Below are 21,538 nucleotides of genomic sequence, written 5' to 3' on the forward strand. Positions count from 1 at the left end.
ACCGCTATGCCTGCTGTGTAAAACTGGTGCAAGTTGGTATCGCTGGCGTGGGTGACGGAGCTGGCCTGGGAACTACACGGCCCCACATGCATCGCCCCGCGGCGCGGGCTGCTCTACGCTAAGGGAGGAAGATTTTTTTTGCCGGGGTGCATTCAACTCGCATGCCTCGTTGTGGCCGGACCAGCCTAAGTCATGCAGCTGTCTGCACGCAATGCTCTACACAGTGCAAAAACCAAGACCTCTATACATCTGGAGTAAGAACAGTGGTAACAAAGTCATAGCTACATATTCTTCTCTACATTTTTGTTTATTGAGACAAACTAATTAAAAGGCACAAACATAGGGCATATGTTTACATGGACATTATAACAAACATATACATTAAAAGTGTAGGAATGTGTTTCCTTTCTGCTAAACAGAAAGTTCCTAAGCTTTTATATATACAAAAGTTGTACAATTTGATGTCCTAAAGTACAAAAGATCATTTATAAAATTATTTTACACTAAGCTCTATTTTTTTGTTGTTTTTGTTTTACTATGTAGTCCAAGCCCCTAGAACAGTTTCACGTAATGATACAGATACCTGTCACCTGACCCAAAGTCTGGCAATCTCTGCTTGTACTGACACGGCAGGGTAGAAACGGAAGCAGTCCATTTTGACTAGTCAGTCCTGCTAGCACTCTGTGAAAATGCACACACGCTAATCTCCATAGCTTTCAGCTTCATTAAAATAAAAACATCTCAACTGTAATTTATTTTTTTTTTTTAATGTAGAGTCTTGGTTTTAGGGTGTTTTCCTTTTTTTAAAAACAAAGTTTTAAAACGTGAATATGTGACATGATAGTCTAGAAAGTATATCTGTTTCCCTAGATTTTGCTTTCTACGTTATGTACAGATAAACAGGTTAAGAAATAAAAAGCACATGTAGCTTAAACATGTGTGACCATTTGTGGAGAAGTTCCGGGCTGGACAGCTCAAACCATCATCCCAGAACTCCCACAAATTGATAGAAATGTGTTAACACAATAGAAGAATAACGTAAAAATGATGATGTTTGCAAATATTTACAAAGTTGAACAGATTTGCACAACACTTGATTAAGAAATAGGGGAGAAATTAAAAGACGCTCTCTGCTTGTCCTGAAGGGGCATCCTACCTAGTTAGTGGTTAGAATAAAAACTGTATACAATTTAATATAAGACAAAACTTCTAGTGAACAACTAACACGTCTGTCCCCTGCTGTAACACCAGCAGGTTTTGATTGGGAAGCAGAGGGCATAAAAATCATACCCAGTGCCTCCAGAATCTTCCAGCTTAAAGCAATATTTCTTAAGTTTCAAAGCACTCCTTTTGCTCCTAGGTAAGAGTCCCATAGGGGTCTGACTGTTCAGAGACCATGTTTACATACATTTCGACTCCTCTTCTGTCAGCCATGGCTGTTTCTCACCAAACAATAACAGTTTTTTTTTAAAAAAATGTTGACTACAATGCTATATTCCCTTAGGGTAATATGTTGGGTAATATTTACATCTCCAAATATCAGGTCACAATCCCTATTATATGTTGAAGTTAGAATGATAAGTTATCATATGCTTTGCATATCAGAGCTGGTATCACCTTTCCCATAGGGAATGCTGCCTGAAATTATCATATTCCCAAAGGTAAAATGCATATTTAATCCAAAATGCATTTTTTTTTTTAAATGACAACATTGTAATGCATTTACTCATTTAAAAAAAAATAATAAAACAAAAAATAAAACAAAAACAAAAAACAAAACCAAAAAAAAACCATCAACACAGACGAAGATTCTACACTAGCCCAGAAACAGTGGACTTAACGACTGGCAAGTTAAAATCAGCCATCCACATCCAAGGGGTCTTTGCTAGTGTTTAGATTAAAATAATTTCCTAAGTTATTTGGGGGACAAAACATAAAACTGTTTTTTAACGACTTTCTTAAGGAAAAACAAAACAAAACAAAACTCTGGCAAATATGTGACTGCTCTAATTCATCATCAGTCAGCTAAAAGGTAAAACTTACTTTAAATGAAGTGCTCCAGTGAAACTCAAGGTTGAACCATGTGAGCCAAATCAACGGGGGAAGATGCTACTATGGTCTCTGATGGTGCATGTTGCCCCAGTGTCTTAGTTTGAATTTATTATTAACTATTAAAAAAAAAACAAAACGATAAAACAAACAAAACAAAACAAAAACAAACAAAAAAAAACAAACCCCAGAAAAGAACTGCTGGTAAGGATTCCACCTTAATCCTTTTTAATACTGTTTATAATTTTTTTTTTTTTACCAGGGAGGAGACGTGGGCAAGGCCTGGGGCAGGAAAGGCATGCTCTCTACTGGTCTCATCGCTATATTTAACGGACCAGCTAACGTCATCGGTGTGGGGAGGTTCATGGGAGATGTTATAGTGACTGGATGCGCTATATTCACTGGAGCGGTTACTGGGGTGGGTAAATTGACTGGTGTGGTGAGCGTTAATGGAGATGTCATGGATAACGGACTTGTTATAGTTACAGGATGCCCTAGGTTCATCGGACTGGATATATTAACTGCACTTGATACATTTACTGGACTTCTCATGCTCATTGCAGCTGCCACTGTGACTGGGTTTGTGATAGTCCCAGAAGCCACAGAGGACGTTATATTGAATGGAGTAGTAAGAGTCACAGGCGTAGTAGCAGCAGTGGAGGTTTGGCACAAGTTAGCAGCTTCTAAAAATGAGACATAAAAAGACAAAAAGTTTTTAACACATAAAAAACCATGGACAAGATTTAAAAAAAAAACTGAACAGAACAAAACAAAAATCAAACAAGTACAGATACAAATTCTGGAATCATTTTCTTTAGGAATTATTAGTAAGTTAAAACTGTTAACATTCTATAGCCTAAAGAAATATAAACTCTCATGCAGTTCATTTGAATTCAATATTTTTTTTTCCTGGGAAGTCAAGCGAGGTTGTCTTATAAAGAGGGTTTCGACGTTCATAAAAACAGTATCGTACAATCAAAGAAATCCTCCCAAGAGGAACATTATAAATAGAGGAGAGAGTGTACATACCGAATGGTACGTACTCTATAGCCTTCTCAAAGGTGAACTGACATTCTGTGAAGGTTTTAAAAAGTCATTATTAGGGACTGATAAGCAAAGCTCGTTTCAATATTTACCTGCTTATTTCAGTCTTAATTACTCCTACTAAGTCGTCCCACTGAGCACAGCACTTCTACTTAGCAATATTCACGGCTACCCAGTCAGTAGATTTTTCAACCCCCAGCATCTCCTCAGCTTTCACACAAGCTACAGTCGCACACCAAGCTTTGGTTTGGTTTACTCTGTTTTGCAGTAAGCAGGAATTAAGTGCCGAACAAGGAAGACCCAGGTGGCCAGTGCCCGGCCCTGGTCCCGGTGGGGTCTAGCAGGGCTGGGCACTGGTGGAGCGGGCACCGGTGGTCCGGGACGCAGCGGAGGGATCACTAGGCATCAGCACCACCTGCCGGCTACCCAAACTAGAAGGCTCCAAAAACAGAAGCGGGCTGGTGGACGTGGGTAAAGGAAAGGGATGGCTGCTAGAGAAACCGACAAAAATATATTCTATGTCAACATTACGGCACTTCTAAGACGTGTCTTATTCCACATTTGTAGGGTAGGACACCAAGCTCAGTCTACACCCACGTTTCAGGAGGTAAGCCAGGAGCAAAGAGTCCACTCTTGCCACTCGGGCAATACAAATGTACCAAGACAGTTAACTTTGAAAGCAACATTAGCCCCACTCAAGGGTTACTGTTGGTTCTTCAAAGTCCATATCTAGGAGGGGTGGGAAGGAAGGGAAAGAGTAAAAAAAAAAAAAAAAGTAAAAAAAAAAAGTGAAAATAAATAGCATTAGACTAAAAAAAAAAAAAATCCCATATAATGTTGTAAAGCCAAAACAACAGGTGGCACTAGCACAGGAGAACCAGCATGAAAAGAGCAGCACACAGGCACGACACTGACTGGTCTAGCTTCACCTTCCAAGCACTGTAACACACAAAGAAACACCCCACCCCCTGCCCCTTCCCCACTTCAGTTAAGTTAAACCAATATCATCAATTTGACAACGCTTTTCCCCACCCACCTCCCTCGCCCACCACTCTGTCCAACCCCCCTGTTTTTGTTAAAGTACGTTCAATAACCTCAGTAAGAAAGGAAGGGAAGAGCAAACAAGACATAGGAAGGAACAGGCAGAAGAAAGTTACTCGGAGATTTTCTAAATCTGACACTCGTTTGCTTTATCCATTTAGTGGCCTGATCATACCTAATGTCTGTTATTACTACATTTTAGCACATTTTAAAACTGTTTCTAAACTGTCAAATCACAGAATTCAATTGGAATAACAATCAAGGAGAAAGGAGCTAGCAGCCTAATACACAAATAAGACCTAGAAAAGGAAAAAAAAAAAAAAGGAGTGAAGAAACTGAAAGGAAGTTTAGGAGAAAAAGAAAAAAAGGTGAGTCAAGAACATTTATTACTAAAAACAGGTAGTGAAAAGTGGCAAGTGGTCACTAAGAACTTCTTCTAAAACATGTAATCCGCAGGAGACACATGACAGGCATTAGAAACCAAACGGTTGTGAAAAGAATAAGCTAGCAGTAGCGGGAAGCTTTAAACTACTCTACTCCAAACAAGACACTACACTGAAGCAATCTATTCTTTACAAAACTGTCGCATTGACCAACAAAAGGAAGCTCTTCGATTTCAGTTATGGTAGGATAAGCATATGTAAGCTGCGTGCTAGCAACAATGAAAGGCACTATTGCTTATTAGCTAATTTGTGATAAAAAGAGAGATGGAAGAGTCAGCCCTAGGAGTTTCAGAAAACTTCATGCAAATGCAATTAAGTCACAGATAAAGTGAATGGAATAAACTGGGAGAGAAAAAAGAAAAGGGACACAGGAAGCATTCACATGCAAGCCAGCGATGATGCAAAGAGAGGGTGTTGTATGTGTGTATATATATACATACAAATATATATATGCACACAAGTTAACAACTGGTAAGTATGCATAAACACAGCCCAAAACCACATGCAAGTCAAAAAAAACACACTCTTGCCTTGGAGCAGATACAAACATCCCTTTATAATTGATGACTGCTACATACACATTTAAGCACAGAGACCAACGGGAAGTAAGTAATAAAGAGTTCGTTTAACAGCTTCATTTTGGTAATGCTACCCTCCTCCTAGTTTGCAGCTATTACTTCTAACACTGGGAATGAAACTGTCACGTAACCCATCCTCTTCTGACACCCGAAACTCCCCACGTAACTGTGAACTCAATTATCCTACAAAACCGAGACCGTAAGTATTGTTTCATTTTACCTTTCTTCCTTGCTTTGACGGCCTCTTCCCATAATCTCAGGGTCTCTACCTGCTTTCCCGGCCAACTTGTTACATGCTGCTGCTGCTGCTGCTGTTGCTGTTGTTGCTGCTGCTGCTGTTGTTGCTGCTGTTGTTGTTGCTGTTGCTGCTGTTGCTGCTGCTGCTGCTGCTTCTGATTGCTGGTCTCTTCACTCATGCATGCTATGCCAAGTAAGTAAGAACACAAATTCACCTTGAAAAGTTACTCTGTTTCCTGCTGAGATGACAAAGGCTTCTTCCAAAAAGAGTGCGTGGAATCTCGCAGGATTCCAAGAGGAAAATCACAGAGATGTTTAAGACCGTATCATTAATCATGCGCTTTATAAAACTACTTTTCCGAGGTTTAAAAAACAAAATGCAAATCAGGAACATCTGGTTTCTGCCAAAAATGAACCTCCTTTCTCATTATTTTATTTGTATTTTAGGAAGACTGAAATAAAAGACTACAGTGAGTCTCTAGAACTCAAGCCAATTAGCAAATTCCTTTTTTTTTTTAAACCTCAGCTACATTTTTCTTTTTTAAAAGGCCTTTTTTACTTTTTATTCCAAGTATGACAAAGTTTTCAGTTTACCTTTACATCACAGAACAGCATGTTATTACCCTCTGGCCACATTACAGCTCATCGTTTCCACCTCTACCAACTGCTGTAAATGCCTCGTATGAACTGGCTGGCGAAGCCAGAGCTGAAACCTTATACCTTGAAAAATATTTCACATCCAAATTTCGTATTAAGCTCAACAATCAGGCATTTTAGACATTCCCCATAGCAGTCTAGCAGCAAACCAATTCCACGTATGCCAATTCCTTGAGCTAAAGCAGATCCTGCTATCAATATCTATTTCTAACAGGCGTGAATTCCCACAGCATGGGTATGTTCGTGCATGTTAACGTAACCAAAGGCAAATCCCTTTGCAAACACATTGTTATTAGAAATGTTTTTAAAACGTTCACCTACTTTTATTGATGCCTTGTTTACAGGTATTACAGTTGATACTTTGGCTCTGCCCGTGTGTCTTTAAGTGGCTGGTGATATATGCTGCACTCAGAAGTTTACCACAGATATTACACGATACCTTTCCTTCATGGCGCACCATGTGTGTCCGCAGTCTGTCTTTGGTGGCAAAGGCAGCAGTGCACGTCTATATGAAGGACAACAATTACACTTGCAGTGCAGACAGTATCATTGCAGTACGAATCGCATGCCCGTTGTACGTTTTACCCTCGCGGTGCATAGGGTATCTTGGGCACACTGACAACCCCAAGTTCTACTTACATGTATGAGAAACCAAAATCAAACTGTTGAACAGAGACTGAAAGTTATCTAGTTGCTAAATGGAAGCTGGCTTACGAGATGACAAAAATCATGCTCTAGACTATCTGAGTGGTCTTAAATAGCGTGTTACCTTACCTAGCGAAGTGAGAGGTAGCTTACAAACACCACCCAGAACAGGAAAAGTTGCTATCTGATACCACTTTACTGCGCAAATCTGAACTCGGTATCTTAAATTGCTCGATTATTTCTGTTTCTATCCAAATCAAAATAGGGAAGCAAAATCTTTTCCTAATGTCATTCTTTTCACACAAAACTTTAATTTCATGCGATGAGTCACTAAAAACACAGGTTGGAACATGAATATATATTCCAAGCAAAACAGTCAATTGCTCGAGGGCAGTCCAGTTATTTCCCTTTTCCTAAGCCATCAACTGACACCAACTTGTGTTCCCGTTCCAGCAAAACGGTGGATCCAGAATCAACCATCCCAATCCATTTTTAATGGATGTACTGAGAAACACACTGCACACCTTTCTGCAGTAGCCAGCACTGAGCTGAGGACACCGTTACAGTCCTCGTGCTAAGTCAAGCACGTCATAAAGCAGCGTAACTACATTGTTCTCTGAGAAAGCAAAAAGCCTCTAATCTTCCTACAGGCGTAGCCACTGCATCCTCTTAATCTGCCCCTGCACCTACATCCGCACCACAGCACAGCTGATCAGTAACTCAGGTGAGACTTTATTCCTAAACTTGCACTCCACAGAAAAGTCCAGGAGCAAACACGGTTCTGGGAAGATGATTCCCCTGAGGTTCTAACTACACAACGAGGCATTGTTCTTAATAAATCATGGTAGCCCTTACTTGGCATTTGAAGGGTCTCTCTGTTGAGTGAACATGTTTAACGTGACAGCTTAGATGATCAGGCCTGCACAAAAGAGAGGAACAGAAAAGAAAATGCATACTGTTACAAACAGATAGCAGTGACGTTTTTGAACCTCGCGACCCCCTGCAGCCCCCAGCCCCCAGCACAGCCAGAACTACGTCCCCCTTACCTACCCGGTGACTTTGGGCTAGAGTAACACATGCGAGACCCAAGCTGCACTTTGAAACTTATCCACGTTCTTATCCACCTGGAAATTTGGTTGGACCTTGTGTATAGATGACAGGCCAACAGCTCTAGAGGTGGAAATTTTCTGTCGAAGGCGCAGCCAGCAGCAGTGCAAGCTTCCCTGCAGTGCTGTCAGCACACCTCAACTTTGCGAGGAGACGAGGAGGCAGCTGGCCTGTTGTGCCCCGCTCAGCCCCTGACCTCTGCCACGGCTGGTGAAGGGGCTGTGCCATCACCACCAGAGACAGACACGTGTCCTGAGGCCGTGACGATGGTTCAAAACACTGTCATCAAAAAATGGGATGCTCTTGCTCACCGCCCGCCTGGCTCAGACCGAGACCCGGGCCCTAGAGGTGAGCAAGGCTCCTTTCCTCATCCCCTCGCCCACCTCCTAAGGGTCTGCGCCTCCCAGCCCCTCGCTACCACAGCTCAGCCCTGCCTGGTTGTGAAAAGCCAATACTCGAGCTCGCCTGGGATTTTCTACATGGTACCTCGAGAAGCCTTTTCCACAAACACCACAGGTGTAGGGTTTCGTGATGCCACCTTCGTGAGACCTCACGTGGTAGGTCATGCGATCCTTTCTCTTGAAGCGCTGATTGCAAATGGGACATTCGAAGGGTTTCTCATCCGAGTGGGACAGCTTGTGCCGGTTGAGGTGGTACACGTCCCTGAAGGCCTTCCCGCACATCTCGCAGGCGTGGTTCTTCTTGACGGGCTTGCTGGGCTTCTTCACCGTCTGCGTCACTGACATGGCCGTGGCACCGGCGCTGCTGCTGGGGTTGGTGGCGGAGGAAGACGTAGTGACCGTGGACAGGATGCCCGCGATGGTGGAAACCAGCGAGCTTCGGCTGTTGTCACCAGCGATGGTGGAGATAAGGGGCACCATCGTGGTGGGAGTTTTCTTTGGCCGTGACACTAACTTTACGCCCGTGTGGCAGGACTCGTGGCGCCTCAGATGGTAGCTGTCCCTGAAAGCTTTGCTGCAGTAAGTGCACACAAAGGAGGTTTTAGGTTTTTCCTTTTTAATCCCAACAATAGCATCCTTTAACGTTTCTGCTGCAGGCTGAGGTTTCTGCGTTATTGGTAAGGGCAGAATCGGCTTCTGATCGGGTGGCTCAACAGCAGAGCTCAGGAGCGGCAACAAACTGTTCTGTGCTGCCTGCTGTTGGTGGTGTGAGGCTTCGTGTGCCTAAAACCAAACATTCACACTTAAATTCTACGGCCGGGAGCTCGCTTCGACGCGCTGAGCACATTTACAGGCTACGGGAAAGCAAACTCGAGCCCGACAGCCGGTGACGCAGGGCGGCACAAGGTTAGGGGATTGTCCTGTGCGGAGGATAACGCCGCTCGTGCTTTCGACGCGCACGCGGCACGGATCCTGCGGCGAGCAAGCGTGGCAAGGCGCACACCGGAACAATCAAACACTGAAGTTTCCGGAGGGCACCGTTTCTTATGGAAAACAAGGAGGCGCTTGTCAGATCTTTCCTCCCGTATCGCCTGATCTTTACATAACAGATAACTCGTTTTACTAACGATCGTATCAGGTGCCCCAGCAGGGCTATCTTTGGAGCTTATGAATGTACCGAGGGGGAGTTGCAAAACACCGCCCCGCCTCTAAACCTAACCCGGGCTTACTGCACGCCGGGGATTAGGCTGCAGCCGCCCAGAGCCGGGATGCGATAAGCCACCGTATTTAAACACCGTGCTCAGAGCAGCGTGCTGGCACCGAGACCAACGCAGCTCGGGCGGGGAGCTGCCTAACGCAGCGCTTCTACGCCCGGCAGGCCCCTGGCACGCTGGGTCCTGACCACTCGGTGTCTGGCAGCCAAGGAGAGGTCTCCGCTTCAGCAGCAGGGTTTTGGGATGGGAGGGAAGCTGATCAGTGAGCTCTGGGAGGTGTCTGGATCCCAGGGAGGACCTCCAAGCTGCTTGAGGACAGCTGATATGGAGAGGCTGGGAGCTACAGGAGCAGGGGAAGAAGCTGCGGGGAAAAGGCAGAGGGAGACCCCGCCAGTACCAGGGTAAATGCCCCTTGGCCACGCTGCAGCCACACAGGTTTAAGTGCTGCTTGTTCTAAGACAGAAAACTCTGTTCTGAACGTTCATCCTGTCAGAGCGGGACAAAACCCTGGCCGAAACACATTTGAAGTGGTTCAGAAACCACGCAGACCAACCCAGCCTAACGGAGCATTCAAATAAATCACTCCGGCACCTCCAACACATCTGCATTCGAGACGTGTCTCGGTCCCAGCAGCCTGGTTTGACCCCGCTCTGGCTGTCAGCGGGGCAAGCCAGGTCTGAAGCCGAGTCTGGGGAGCTGGCCTTCCCCTCAGAGCAGCACCGCTGCCTCCCAGGGCTTCTTCCTACAGCTTCCTACACCAGGCCCACGTGCTGCATGTCACGGTGAGGCTGGCACAGCCTTGTAAAACACTGCCTGCCTGCAACCCCCTTCATGTCTATGTTTATTTCGGCTGAGGACAGGCAGTTGTACGAAGCACACCCCAGCTCAGGCTCTCCCTACGCTTGGCATCCTTTCGAGAAGTCAGGATGTCCCAAAGCGGGCTCTGGGACTTGTCCTCAGTTCCATCCTGTCCCTTTGCCTCTCACAATCCCGAGCTGTGGCTGCAGCGTGCCCCAACGGCGTTTTATCTGCCCCAGCTCCAGGCAGCTGTGCCCTGGCTACTCCTTCCTCAGGAGCATGGTGCTGCTGATCCTTGGATAAAAGCCACCGGTGGCTACAAACACGGACCCACGTGGGCAGGAATACGTGCTCCGTCACACCACGAGCCTAGCTGACAGGAAAGGAGCCCGGGTTCGGCACGGCAACGTGGGACAAGACTTGCTGGAATCGTTACGGCCTGGGACAGCCCGGCCACTTCTGTCTGCACCTGCACCAGAGCGCGGTCACACCGCTGCAGCCACCGCAAACACCAGCGACTGCTAAAGAGCCCAGCAGAGCTCTCCTGGAGGCTACGCTGCCGAGCAGGGCACGGCTCTGGCTTCATCCTCTCCTGTAAACTTTTGCCTGGCTCGAGCAACAGCTGCGGATTTTATCCGCCGGGTTTCTAGAGCGCGGTGGTGACATCTGCGTCGCACGGGAAGGAGCAGAACACGCACCGGACACACCGGCGGCGCGGCGTTAAGCAAGCTGTGTACTTGGGTACAGTTTTAATTTGGAAAAAAAAAAAAAAAGTGAGATGTTTTACAGCCAACTTTCAATAAGCACTAAACAACGTCGTTAACTGCATCAGATGGCACTCAGGAGCACCTAAGGATAGCTCTGGAGATACAGTTTCAAAGGCGGAGAGCTGGCAGATCGGATAATAGGGAGCCCAAATCCTTTGGACCAGGTTCAAACTTGTGCAGTCGATGGGTATTTTTAAGCCTTGAAGTCTCGGCAGCACTCGGAGGTACCGAGGCGCCCGCTCCCACCGGAGGGCTGCGGGACCAGGAGGGCTCCCCGGCTGCGCGCTCGCTCTTACATAAGCCTGCTTAGCGCGGGTCCCAGCTCAGCGGGGTGATTTGTCAGCAGCGCTCTCAACAACCCCTTCTGCAACACTGCTCCTCACTTTCCGAGGCCTGCATTAAAGGCTTTTTAAAAAGGATCTGTTTTGTTTTGTTTTTAATAATTATTTTTTTATCTTGCTGCCCGAGAAGGGAACGCAGCACCTGCTGCACGCCTCTCGCCAGCCGTTTTTATCCAGGCACGGCACAGTTTTACTTGACCTAGCACTAATGTCAAGTCAACAATTTTTGCCAGATTCTGATCGCCTGGGACAGGCTCTCATGCAAAACACCCTCGTCTATCACCAGATCTTTCTTTCCTGGGGGGCAGTAAATAAGAAATCCGCAATTCGTGACCCAGAGTGGTAGGACGTGGCACCACCAACTTCCAGTGCCAGAGGCTAAAAGATTTTTGCACTCAAGCCTTAATGCGAGAGCAACAAATTAGCGTGAGTCATATCTTGAATACCCTGTTTGATGGATGATTCCTCCCAACACCAACAGATACAACTTTCACTTTCCGAGCAGATACTAAAAGCGGTTTCAAAACAGGCATTTCAGGGACCGGCAGGATCCAGACAAGCACTGCTTATTCAACATTGTAATCGTTTCTTTCAGAAGATACAATCCATCAGCACGCCACCTAAGCACGACCCAGTAACTTTATTTGGAAGGAGCAGTTTACAGTTACACATCCCATCGCTACTGAGACCGACACTGAGACATTGAAACCTCCCCTAGAAGCAGTTTGCCAGAAGTTACAGTTTTACACGCTGGAAATTAACCTTCCCTCAGAAATCCTGCAACAGCTGGAAAGCACGTTCAGTAAAAGCCCTTAAAAAATAATTCGCGTGTGCACTCGGCCACTTGGTTTTGTTATTTAACTGATGGCAGGGAAAGGGCTGTGAGGGGGGGGGGGTAAATTCACTTTTTGTTACTCATTTTAACTAATCTCTTGGATTTTGGCTGTCGCGCTGTTGGTAAGAACAGAAAGAAGAAAAGCTGAGGAGCGGAAAGAAGAAAAGCACTTTATGGTGCTGTCTGCTGGGTGCATCAGGATGTTCCCATCCTAAATCCTCAGCTTTAATGAAATGACTCGAAAAACAATACTCAGCATTTATCGGCAGGCCTGAGAGCTTTATTGCTGGGGGGGGGGGCACGAGGAAAATTTCCACGTCACAGCTCCGTGGAGATGCTTCCAAGCCGCACAAAACTGCGCGGTGGCAAAGCGCGCTGCCGACTCCTAATGAGAAGCAGCACGGCACAACCCGCCACCGAAGCGGAGCGGGGCCCTGCCGCTCGGAAACACAGCAAACACAGCAAACACCCCCCCAAAAAAAAAAAAAAAAAGAGGGCAGGAGGCGAGGAGCTGGCCGGGCACAGCACCTCGGGACGCTCCTGCCCTGAGCGGCTCAGCCGGGTGCCAAAGGGAAGCCAAAAGTGCCCTGCTGGGGGGGGATCAGGCCCTGGGCTGGGGGAAATCAGGTGCCTGCTGGGGACAAGGATCAGGGAGCAGGGGACATGGGGGGAGGTTTTTTTTTTGGGGGGGGCCCTGCCCCGATCCCTTTTTGCTCAGCCCCGGCGGCGGGCAGTGAGTAAGCAGCCGGGCGCCGCTGGCGGGGAGAGGATTGTTTTACCTCGGGAGAGGTGATGTGTGCCTGCCCGCTGCCGTTCTTTAGTTCTTTCTTCCTTTATTTATTTATTCCTTCCCCCGCTCGCACATTGCAACGTTAAAAAAAAAAATAAAAAATTTAAAAATAAATAAAAGAAAAAAAAGAGCAAAAAGAGGTGAAAAACAACGCGGTAGGGGGCTGCTAAAAAAATAAAAATAAAAATAATAATAAAAAAAACACCCCGGGAAGAAGGGGTCGGGGCTCAGGGAAGTGGCACCGGGGGGGGGGGGTGTCCGTGTCCGAGGCGCCGGCAGCCGGCCGGGGGTAGGGGGGGGTGGGGGGGCGGCTCCATCCCTGCGCTTTTTATCGTGTTTTTATTTATTTATATTTTTTTTCTGCGAGGGGGGGGGGGCAAAATAAATAAATTAATAAATAAATAAACAAACTAAAATAAAGGCCGTTTTGTTTGTCCGGGAAGAAAAAAAAAAAAGTTAAATCGATCCAAAACGCTGCCGATGGCCACCCCCCCCCCCCCCCCCCCCCCAAACACACACACACGAAAAGGGGGGGGGGGGGGGGGGAGAAGGCGGGCGGGAGGCCGGGCGGCGGCGCTGAGTGACAGCCCCGGCCTAGCGGGGAGCCCCGCGGCCGCTGAGGGAGGAGGAGGAGGAGGAGGAGGAGGAGGAGGAGGGCGGAGGTTGTTGTGTGTGTGGTGATTGTAAGGGGGGGGGTTGAGGGGGGGGGGGGGGGTGTTGAGCAAGCGGCGCGGCGCGGCGGGGCCTCACCTGAAAGAGGAACGCGGTCCAGTTGGCCTCCATGGCGCGGGGGCGTCGCGGCCTGAGGCAGGCAGGCAGCGGGCGGCTGGCTGGGAGGCGGCTCGCTGAGGCGAGCTTGCGGAGCGGTGCCCCCCCCCCCCCACCACCACCACTACCACTACCACCACCACCCCACCCCCCCCAGCCCGCCCCCACCGCCCGCCCCCACCGCCCTCACAGCCCCGTGCAAAAACCCAGCGCCGGGGGCCGCAGCTACATGGAGCCGACAACAAAGCGGCGGCGGCGGCGGCGGCGGCTCAACATGGCAGCGCCTGAGCGGCCGCTTCCGCTAACCTCCGGGCTGCACCACTGCGGCCCGCAGGGGGGAGGCGGCGGCGCCGCGGCCCGGCGGGGCGGCGCGGGCCCGGCTTGGTTACGGCGCCGCCCCCCCCCCCTTTAGCTTTCCTCCCCCCCCCCCCCTCTTCTTCTGGTCCCGGTGGCTCCTTCAAGAGGTCCCGGGATTTGGGCACCGGGAAATGGAGGAAGAGGAGGGGGGGGGGATAAAAAGGGAGGGGGGGGGGGGTGCGTGGTGGAGCCAAGCGGCGGGGCCGGGTTGGGGTTGGGTTGGGTTGGGTTGGGGCTGGGCTGAGCCCGGCCGGCCCCCCCCCCCCCGCGGGGCTGGCAATGGGCCGGTCCCGCCTGGGGAAGCCGAGGCTCTGTGGCGAGAGAAGATGGAGGAGCGGGGGGGGGGGGGGGGGGGCAGGACGGGGGGTGCCGCTGCCGCCGCTCCCGCCGCCGCCGCCGCCACAGCCGCCCCGGGCGGGGGCCGAGCCGCGCCGCCCTCCCCTCTCCTCCCTTCCCCAGCCTCGCCTCTTCCCCTCCCCTCGCCCTCCTTCGCTTCCCCGCCCGCTGCTAACGGGGAGGGAGCGGCGGGGGCGGCTCGGCCCCGGGCTTCCCTCAGCTTCCCCTCAGTTCCCCTCAGGGTTCCCTCAGGCACCGGCCCGGGGCTGAGCTCCGTGAGGCGGCCCCTCCGCCGCCGCCCCCCCCCCAATTTTAGGTTTCCCCCCCTCACACACACACGCCCCGGAGCGTGGGACGCGGCACCTGGATGCAAATGGAAGCCGCAAGCAATTAAGCGGGCGCTCGCCGTTAATTAGGGCTCCACACGCAGCCCTGGGGGGCACCGAGCAAACAGCACAAGGCGGGGGGGGGGGGCACAGCCAGACCTCAGGGCGCATTAAATTAAAATTTGGGGATCCAGAGCCTTGCAGGACTCTGTTTCCCCCCCCCCTCCGGCCCCGTTTCCTCAGGCTCCCAGCTCGGGACGTGTCCCCAGGGCCTCAGGGCGATGGAGCCCCCCGTGGTGCTCCCTCCCGCTCCTGTTGAGTTTCACATTAATTATAACACAAAACCAGTCCCTAAGCACCAAACCCGGAGGACACCAAGGTTTCAGGGCCGTGGCGGGGTGCTGGGGTGGGCAGGGCAGCACCAGGAGTCCCGGCCTGCTGCCTCAGCCACCGCTCTGCACTCTTGGGCAAGTCACCTGGCCCCGCGGCGTGCTCTTCCCCTGCCCTTTCTGAGCATTTCTTCACTTAACATTGCAAAACAGGAGAATTTCTGCTCAAACAATACAGAAGTGTCTCTGCCAAGAGTCACGCTTGCAGGAGTTTCACGCATCTTCAAGTTTTTTTCCTCAAAACCTCAGCACCGCAGCGCTGGCAACGTGCAAAATACCATCAGCGGGCTGCAGGAGCCCTGAACGGGGACAAAACCCAACAAAAGCACCCAAATGGGGTTTGTAACTCTCGTGCATCGCCTCCTCCCGGCCCTGCACCTCCACGCTCACCTGTGGCCGGCCTCGTGAGCGCGTTGGTGCCCAGGAGGAGACCCAGAGCCTCCCTCCTCTGCTCGTCGTCTGAGCCCAACGCTGCTCCCTGGCAGGGAGGGCTGCAGGAAGCCGAGAGAAAAACCCCACATTTAGAGACATTTAGGGGGGAAATGACTGCTGCTCGTGGTTATTTTCCTCCGGGTCGGTCAGATATTTTTGTTCACACATATTGAGAGTGCTCTTTGTTAAAGGCTCCGGCTCGCCTCAGCTAAAGGCTAAGGAACCTACCCAAGCATGTCACTGAGTCATCGAAGAAATCCCGATGAGAGCACGTAGGAGGCTGAACTTGACGTTCTTGTTGCTTTTACAGCTAAAGAGCCAAAAGGGGCAGAAAGCACCTTTCAGGAACAGAAATGAGGAGGACGCTCAGCGCTTCCTTACTGACCTGTAAGAGGGGGAAACAGGGAGTGGGAGCACTCGTCCCTCGGAGGAGCCTCAGCCCCTGAGCAGCCCGGGCCCCTCGCACGCCGGCAGCGGGGAGCTTTGGCCGAGGCTGCCCCCGGAGCAGAGCAGAGCGAGCCCGAGAGCTGCAGATAACCCCTGAGGGGGGAACGAACTCGCAGGAGCTGGATTTATAAAGGGCAAGTCCATGCCAAACCTGACGAACTTTCCTTTCCCCAGAATTATAACTGGAAATATAAAAAGCCACAGTGTTTGAAAACACGTATTTACATTTTACGTGCCCCAAAGCACAATAAACAAAGGTTAGATTTGTAAACTCTCCGTCTTAATTAAAGCTGCACTGCTTTGGACAAACCCACATAACAGGTGACTCGAAGTGCTATGTTGTTTAATTTATACCTTCCAGCTGCCTTAGTCATCGAGCTGGGACAGCGATAACATCAGCAGCCACCGTGCTGCTGCCTGGGTACCCGCGGCAAACATGCAAAGGGAATTTCTAGGGCAGCGGGAGCCGGGTGCCCCACTTAGCGCCGTCCTGAGGTGCCTCTTCCCTGCCTCGCAGAACAAAAACCTTCCCTTGCTTCTTCCTCAGCGCTTCCTGCGTGGCAGGGAGGGACGGGGACACTGCCGGGAGCCCTGCCTCATGCCCACAGCGATGCCCAATGCCCGCACGCAGCCCCGGTGCCGCTGTCCCCGCGGGAGCAGCACCAGCAGCAAACCTCCCGCTGCTGGGTGCGTGGTATCCCTGGGGACACCAGCTCTGGGAGGAAGAACTGACCGCGGTTAATCCACCAGACCCACCTCACGCCTCCACACGCCCCGAGAGGAGCCGCTTCCTCCACCGTGGCCAGCCACGAAGCGGTTAAGGAAGCGCCTGTGTGCCGGGCGCCATTAGCTGGCCTGCGGGGACAGGCAGCAGCTGGATGCGGCCCCCAGCCCCGGGCAGGGCCGAGCCAAACGCCGCCAGTTCCCTCCCGCTCCCCCTTGCAGAAACACCCCTGGTTTTAAGGCTTGTGGTGGGACACAAGCGGTGGAAGTGCAGTTTGTGTCTCTGCCCTGCCCGCGCCTCTCGCAGGGGTCTCAGCGCACCGGGCAGGGGTCTGTGGGACCAGGGGGGGGGGATCCTGCCCCGCTGCGCTCCCTGCCCGGTGCTGTCCCCGCAGCGTGCCTGCCCGCTGACACGCAGCGCTCCGATTCCGCGGCGGCGAGCGAGCGCGTGCTGGAATTGCTAAGAATAGAAAATGTTGTCAAATATTTCAGCTTCGGAGGAGCCCCTGGCTGTTTGTGCTCTGCTCCCGGAGCGACGCGGCGTGCTTTGAATTTCACAGCTTCGCGGGGCTGCGGAGCCCTCCGGTGCGTAAATAAGCAGAGCCGATGTTACCGAGCCGGGGGCAGTTTCCCTTTTGCCGCTTTCCTAACTCCGTGTCTTCTCTATTTTCTCTCCGTGCAGCCTCAACTTCCCTTTCAAACTCATCCAGGAAGCTAAAAAGAGACAGTAAAATGCGAAGTTGGGAAACGCACACGGAGGCAGAGCACACTCGTGAGATGGGCTGCAGGAGCAGGGAGCACAGTGGGGGCTGAGGGCACCGAGGGGCCGCACGGGTGGCTCGAGGAGCTGCGAGCGACCTGCCTGCAAGCAAGGAAAGCTCTCGAGAGGAGGCTGCTGTGGCCGTGCCCCGTGGCAGCCCGCTGCCATCGCCCATCCTGTGCCGTGCCCCCGGGGGCAGTGCTGGTGCTGGTGCTGGCCCCAGGGCTCAGCAGGGAGCTGCCCAGCCGGGCTCTGCGCAGAGCATCCTCCTGGCCTGGTAATTAGCGCATCTGAAGGATCACTCCGCTTCTCAAAAGGGGAAAAGAGGATGCAGGAAATTACCAGCCAGCTCGGCTGAATCGCCGCAGAACGGCATTGCTGCGGTCGATGGAGGAGCAGCGAGGAGCTACTCAAAGGGAAGGAGCTCCGTTAGCTCCTTGCTGTCAGCACCAAACTTTGAGGTGCGCAGCAGTGGCACAGGGAGAGAACCTGGGGAGAAGCAGACGGCTGCTGGGGCAGCGTTAAGGGTGGGCTGCGAGGCCGAGGGGCCCGTCCTAGCAGTGGGGTCACCCTCCTGCCTTCCTGGAGGCACGGCGCAATGCCCCAGCACCCTGCAAACCAGGGTGCCAGCTGCACCCACCGGCTGCAAGCCAGGCGCTTCTCACAGCAGCTGGGTGTCCCTGCCCTGCACGCGGAGCTGCCTCGGGGCCGGCCCCATCCCCATGGTGGAGCAGCACAGCTAAGTTTAGCCCGGCCGCGCACGGGAAGCGGCGTTATCTCATCCCACCTCCTTGTCCTCAGCTGTGCGCACGCTAATCTCCGCCTGGCACCTTGAGCTCGGAGCTGCCCTGCGCTGCGAGCGCCCTTTTATTTTTATTTTGGTCATCTCCGTCACAACTTCTTCCCACCGAGCAGCCGCTGTCATCCGTTGCGCGCCTGGCACCGGGAGGGAAGCGCTGCTCCTCCCGCTGCTCGCCGCGGGGACGTGTGGCCGGCTGATGGCTTCTCCCCTATCTTTGGGCACAAGCAAAGCGCCTGCAGATGCCCCACACGCAGGGCTGCCCCTCACGGCACACAAGGTGCACACCGGGGGCAGCCCTGGGGCAGCCATGGGCACGGTGCCAGCGGTGCCACAGCTCCAGTGCCGAGCAGTGCGAGCCACCCGCGCTTAACATCAGGTCTGGTGTCATTCCTCGGTTCTGTGCGCAGATTGGATGCACACAGAGCCAAAATTATTCGTCTCCTACAGCTCGGAGACCTTCTGGGGTGCACGCCAAGCCCCGGCAGACCATGCAGGTTTGCACCACCCTTGCCTGCCCTGACCTCTGCGCTGTGCCCGTCGCAAAAGCTGCTTCCAGCTTCGTGCTGGATTGGAGAGCTCCAGGAGAGGCAGCGCGCAGCAGCTCCTCAGCAGCGTGCTCCTGCGGTTAATCACCAGTGACCATTTTTAGTAATAATTCCCGAGGGGCCGAGGGCCGCGCGGAAACATCCGCTCCTGCCTCGCTCCCCTTCCCACCATCTGCCCCGGCTCCTCGGGCGCAGCAGGTCCAGGAAAAAAAAAACAGCCCCTGAATTAGAGCAGCCGAGCCGGCGAGGAAATCCGAGCGCTAATCCCCGAGCTCTCGCTGGCGCACGGCAGAGCTCCGGCGAGCCTCCCTCCGCCCCGGCCGCAGCTGGAGGCCCTGGGTGACGCCGTGGGTGACGCCGTGGGTGACACCGTGTCACCTTCCCGCAGGGCTGCGGCGAGTGGATGGATGTGGAGGCAGCGAGGCGCAGGGCAGGGAGCGGCGGAGCTGCGGTGCCCACAGCAAGCGGTGGCCCCGGCACCGGGCAGGGCTCCAGCCCCGCGCGTGCCTCCGCGCCCGCGCTGCCCCGGCTTGTTTGCTCTTCGCTGTTTGCTTTTGCAGGACCTGCGTGCGCGGGTGTGCGGAGCCGGGGGGGGGTTAAGCTGGTTTGTGAGGGATGGATTTTCTCAAAGTCATCGATGGTGGTGCGGTCGCCTGCCCTGCTGGGCTGGGGCGAGCACCCGGCACGTCCGAGCACGAGGCTCTGCCCCGGGGCTCCAACAGCTGCCTGGGCCCTGCTGCCTGGACTGCCTGGGTGTCCTGCAGCGCCCGCGGAGCTGTGCCCATGCCAGGAGGGCTCACGTGTGGCCAGGAGGCTGCAGCTGCTGCGTGCCAGGGGCTGGGTGCGGGGAGGCCGCGGCTGCCAGCCCTGCGAGCACGGGCAGAGGCCGAGCCTCGGAGCGCTGCCATGTGCAGGGGATGCGCCGCGTGGTGCCAACCCGATGTCTCGCTCCTAAAACCCTGCAGCACGCTCTTCATCGCCCTGCTGCTGCCACTCGGTCAGAGGAAAGCTCACCCCTCAAGCCCCTGCTCAATAATTAATCGTAAGCCATTTGGGGTTAAAGACGTACCTGTCCCTGCAGAAATGCAGCACGAAGCACGGGGGTGCCGCAGCCTCACCTCCTGCAGCTCCTCCTGCACTTTGGAGACCTGCACACGTGGAGGGAAGGAGGTGAAAGGGGGCAGATTCAAATTCAATGCAAAGCAGCGTGGAGGAAGTTGTTCCTGGTGCTGCTCCAAGCCTAAAACAGCGTCAAAAAGTCACCAGAAAAAGCCAGCCCTGCTCCTTGCTGCAAGGAACGCGCCCAGAGCTCAGCAAACTGCTGAGTTCCTGCAGGTGTTTCGTTTTTAAATCCCCATTCCCAGGGGCCACGGGTGCCACCCCATGGGTGCTGGGGGCTTTTTGCAGCCTCGGCTCCTCCCGCAGTGACACAGCCCCGTGCTGGCCGCTCCCGGGCGCACGTCCCTGCGGTTTGGTGGGCGGGGGGGGTCACGGCATCAGCCCCCCGGGGCACAGCCCTTGGTGTAAGGAATGGGTATTTTTAAAATCTGTTAGACCCAAAGCGTGAAACCTTCGCTGACTCATACGAATATGAAACTCTCTTACGGGATGAATTAAAGCTATTAAAACAGAGGTAATTACTCATGCGAACAATGCCCCTCTCATCTCTTTAATGATCACGCAAATTAGTGCATAAAATTACGTTAATAGCCCCGTAACTGCGGCACAGGCACTCAGACCTCCGGTTTGCAGAGGCTGAGCTTTGGGAACCTGGGACTGAGCAGAGCCAAATTGGGGCCATGGCACGGCGAGGGCGGGCGAGACCCCGACCCGTGGGGGTCCTGTGCCAGCCCCGAGCAGCGGCAGGAGGGGGAGCGCAGAGCTCGGCACCCAGCAAACCCCTCGGGTACGTCGGGCACCGCAGCCTGAGTCACTCCCGCCCTCGTGCGCACAGCAGAGAGGTTTTGGGGAGCAGCCCTTGCTCAGGGAATCTCGCCGCAGCTTCCAGCAGTTCGGCTTGCTGTTTGGAAGCCTCTCCTGCAGGTTAAGACGAGCGGGTGCAATCGGGAAGGTTTTGCGCTCAGCAGAGGGGGAGCTGGATGCTCGCTGAATCCACAGCTGGCTTTGGCAGGGCTGGAAATCGTTAAACGCTTCTGGTGTAAAGCTACAAACGACGGGCTGGCAGCAGGAGCGAGAAATCTCGGGCCACGACTGACGCTGCCGGAGCCATGAATGCGCCCGCTGTCCTAAAGCAGAAGTTTCTGCTCAGAAAAAAACAACAAACAACAAACAACGATGACAAAACCCCAAACTGTGGTTTCTAGGAGAAACCGCAAGTTTTCTAACCGTTTCTATTTGGGTGCTAACGTCAGGTTCCTTGAGTGCCCGGCTATCGGCGTGGCGTGGATCATGCAGGGCAGCTCCCTGCACAATGCCCGCAGTCTCCCGCGGCGCTGCAGGCAGGCAGCTGCAGAGGCCGAGGGCAAAACAGAGGGGCCACACAGCTCCAGGGCAAACAATTGCCCTCAGTGTGCCAACAAAACCACAGCTCCGGAGGCGCGAGGCCGTCCCAAAGGGCAGGTTCCCTGCGCACGGAGCGGGCAGCCAGGAACACCCAGGGGACGAGGGGCACGAGCCCAGCTCCACGGGGAGGCAGAGCCACCCCGAGGAACCCCCCTGCCCGCTTCCACCCTGCTTGGGCGAACA

General features: G+C 52.8%; 1 protein-coding gene and 1 long non-coding RNA gene across 3 annotated transcripts; one reads left to right on the forward strand and one right to left on the reverse strand.

Moving 5' to 3' along the window:
- Nucleotides 1-288: 288 nt before the first annotated feature.
- Nucleotides 289-14,204, reverse strand: VEZF1 (vascular endothelial zinc finger 1). Of its 2 annotated transcripts, XM_068656035.1 has the most exons (7): nt 13,698-14,202; nt 8,288-8,985; nt 7,550-7,613; nt 6,371-6,554; nt 5,376-5,576; nt 3,079-3,123; nt 289-2,732 (listed from the first exon to the last, which is right to left on the reverse strand). In XM_068656035.1, exons 1-7 carry the CDS (start codon nt 13,728-13,730, stop codon nt 2,305-2,307), a joined length of 1,653 nt encoding a protein of 550 aa, XP_068512136.1. In that variant the 5' UTR covers nt 13,731-14,202; the 3' UTR covers nt 289-2,304. The 2 variants fall into 2 exon arrangements, with proteins under 2 accessions (XP_068512136.1, XP_068512137.1); XM_068656036.1 differs by lacking the exon at nt 3,079-3,123 and having other exon boundaries at nt 13,698-14,204.
- Nucleotides 14,205-17,036: 2,832 nt separating this feature from the next.
- On the forward strand, nt 17,037-20,482 carry LOC137842253 (uncharacterized). Its single transcript, XR_011088980.1, has 2 exons — nt 17,037-17,310; nt 17,408-20,482. It is a non-coding gene; the product is annotated as an uncharacterized lncRNA (long non-coding RNA).
- The last annotated feature ends 1,056 nt before the right edge of the window (nt 20,483-21,538 follow it).

The sequence above is a fragment of the Anas acuta genome, chromosome 19 (assembly GCF_963932015.1).
Source record: "Anas acuta chromosome 19, bAnaAcu1.1, whole genome shotgun sequence".
In the NCBI taxonomy this organism is placed as follows: Eukaryota; Metazoa; Chordata; class Aves; order Anseriformes; family Anatidae; genus Anas; species Anas acuta.

Bases quoted from the DNA above. Each gene is read 5' to 3' on its own strand.
- VEZF1 (XM_068656035.1), bottom strand. From the start codon at position 13,730: ATGGAGGCCAACTGGACCGCGTTCCTCTTTCAG. The intron at 8,986-13,697 runs GTGAGGCCCCGC...GTTTGGTTTTAG, and splicing joins GGACCGCGTTCCTCTTTCAG to GCACACGAAGCCTCACACCA. The intron at 2,733-3,078 runs GTATGTACACTC...TCTCATTTTTAG, and splicing joins TATAGAGTACGTACCATTCG to AAGCTGCTAACTTGTGCCAA.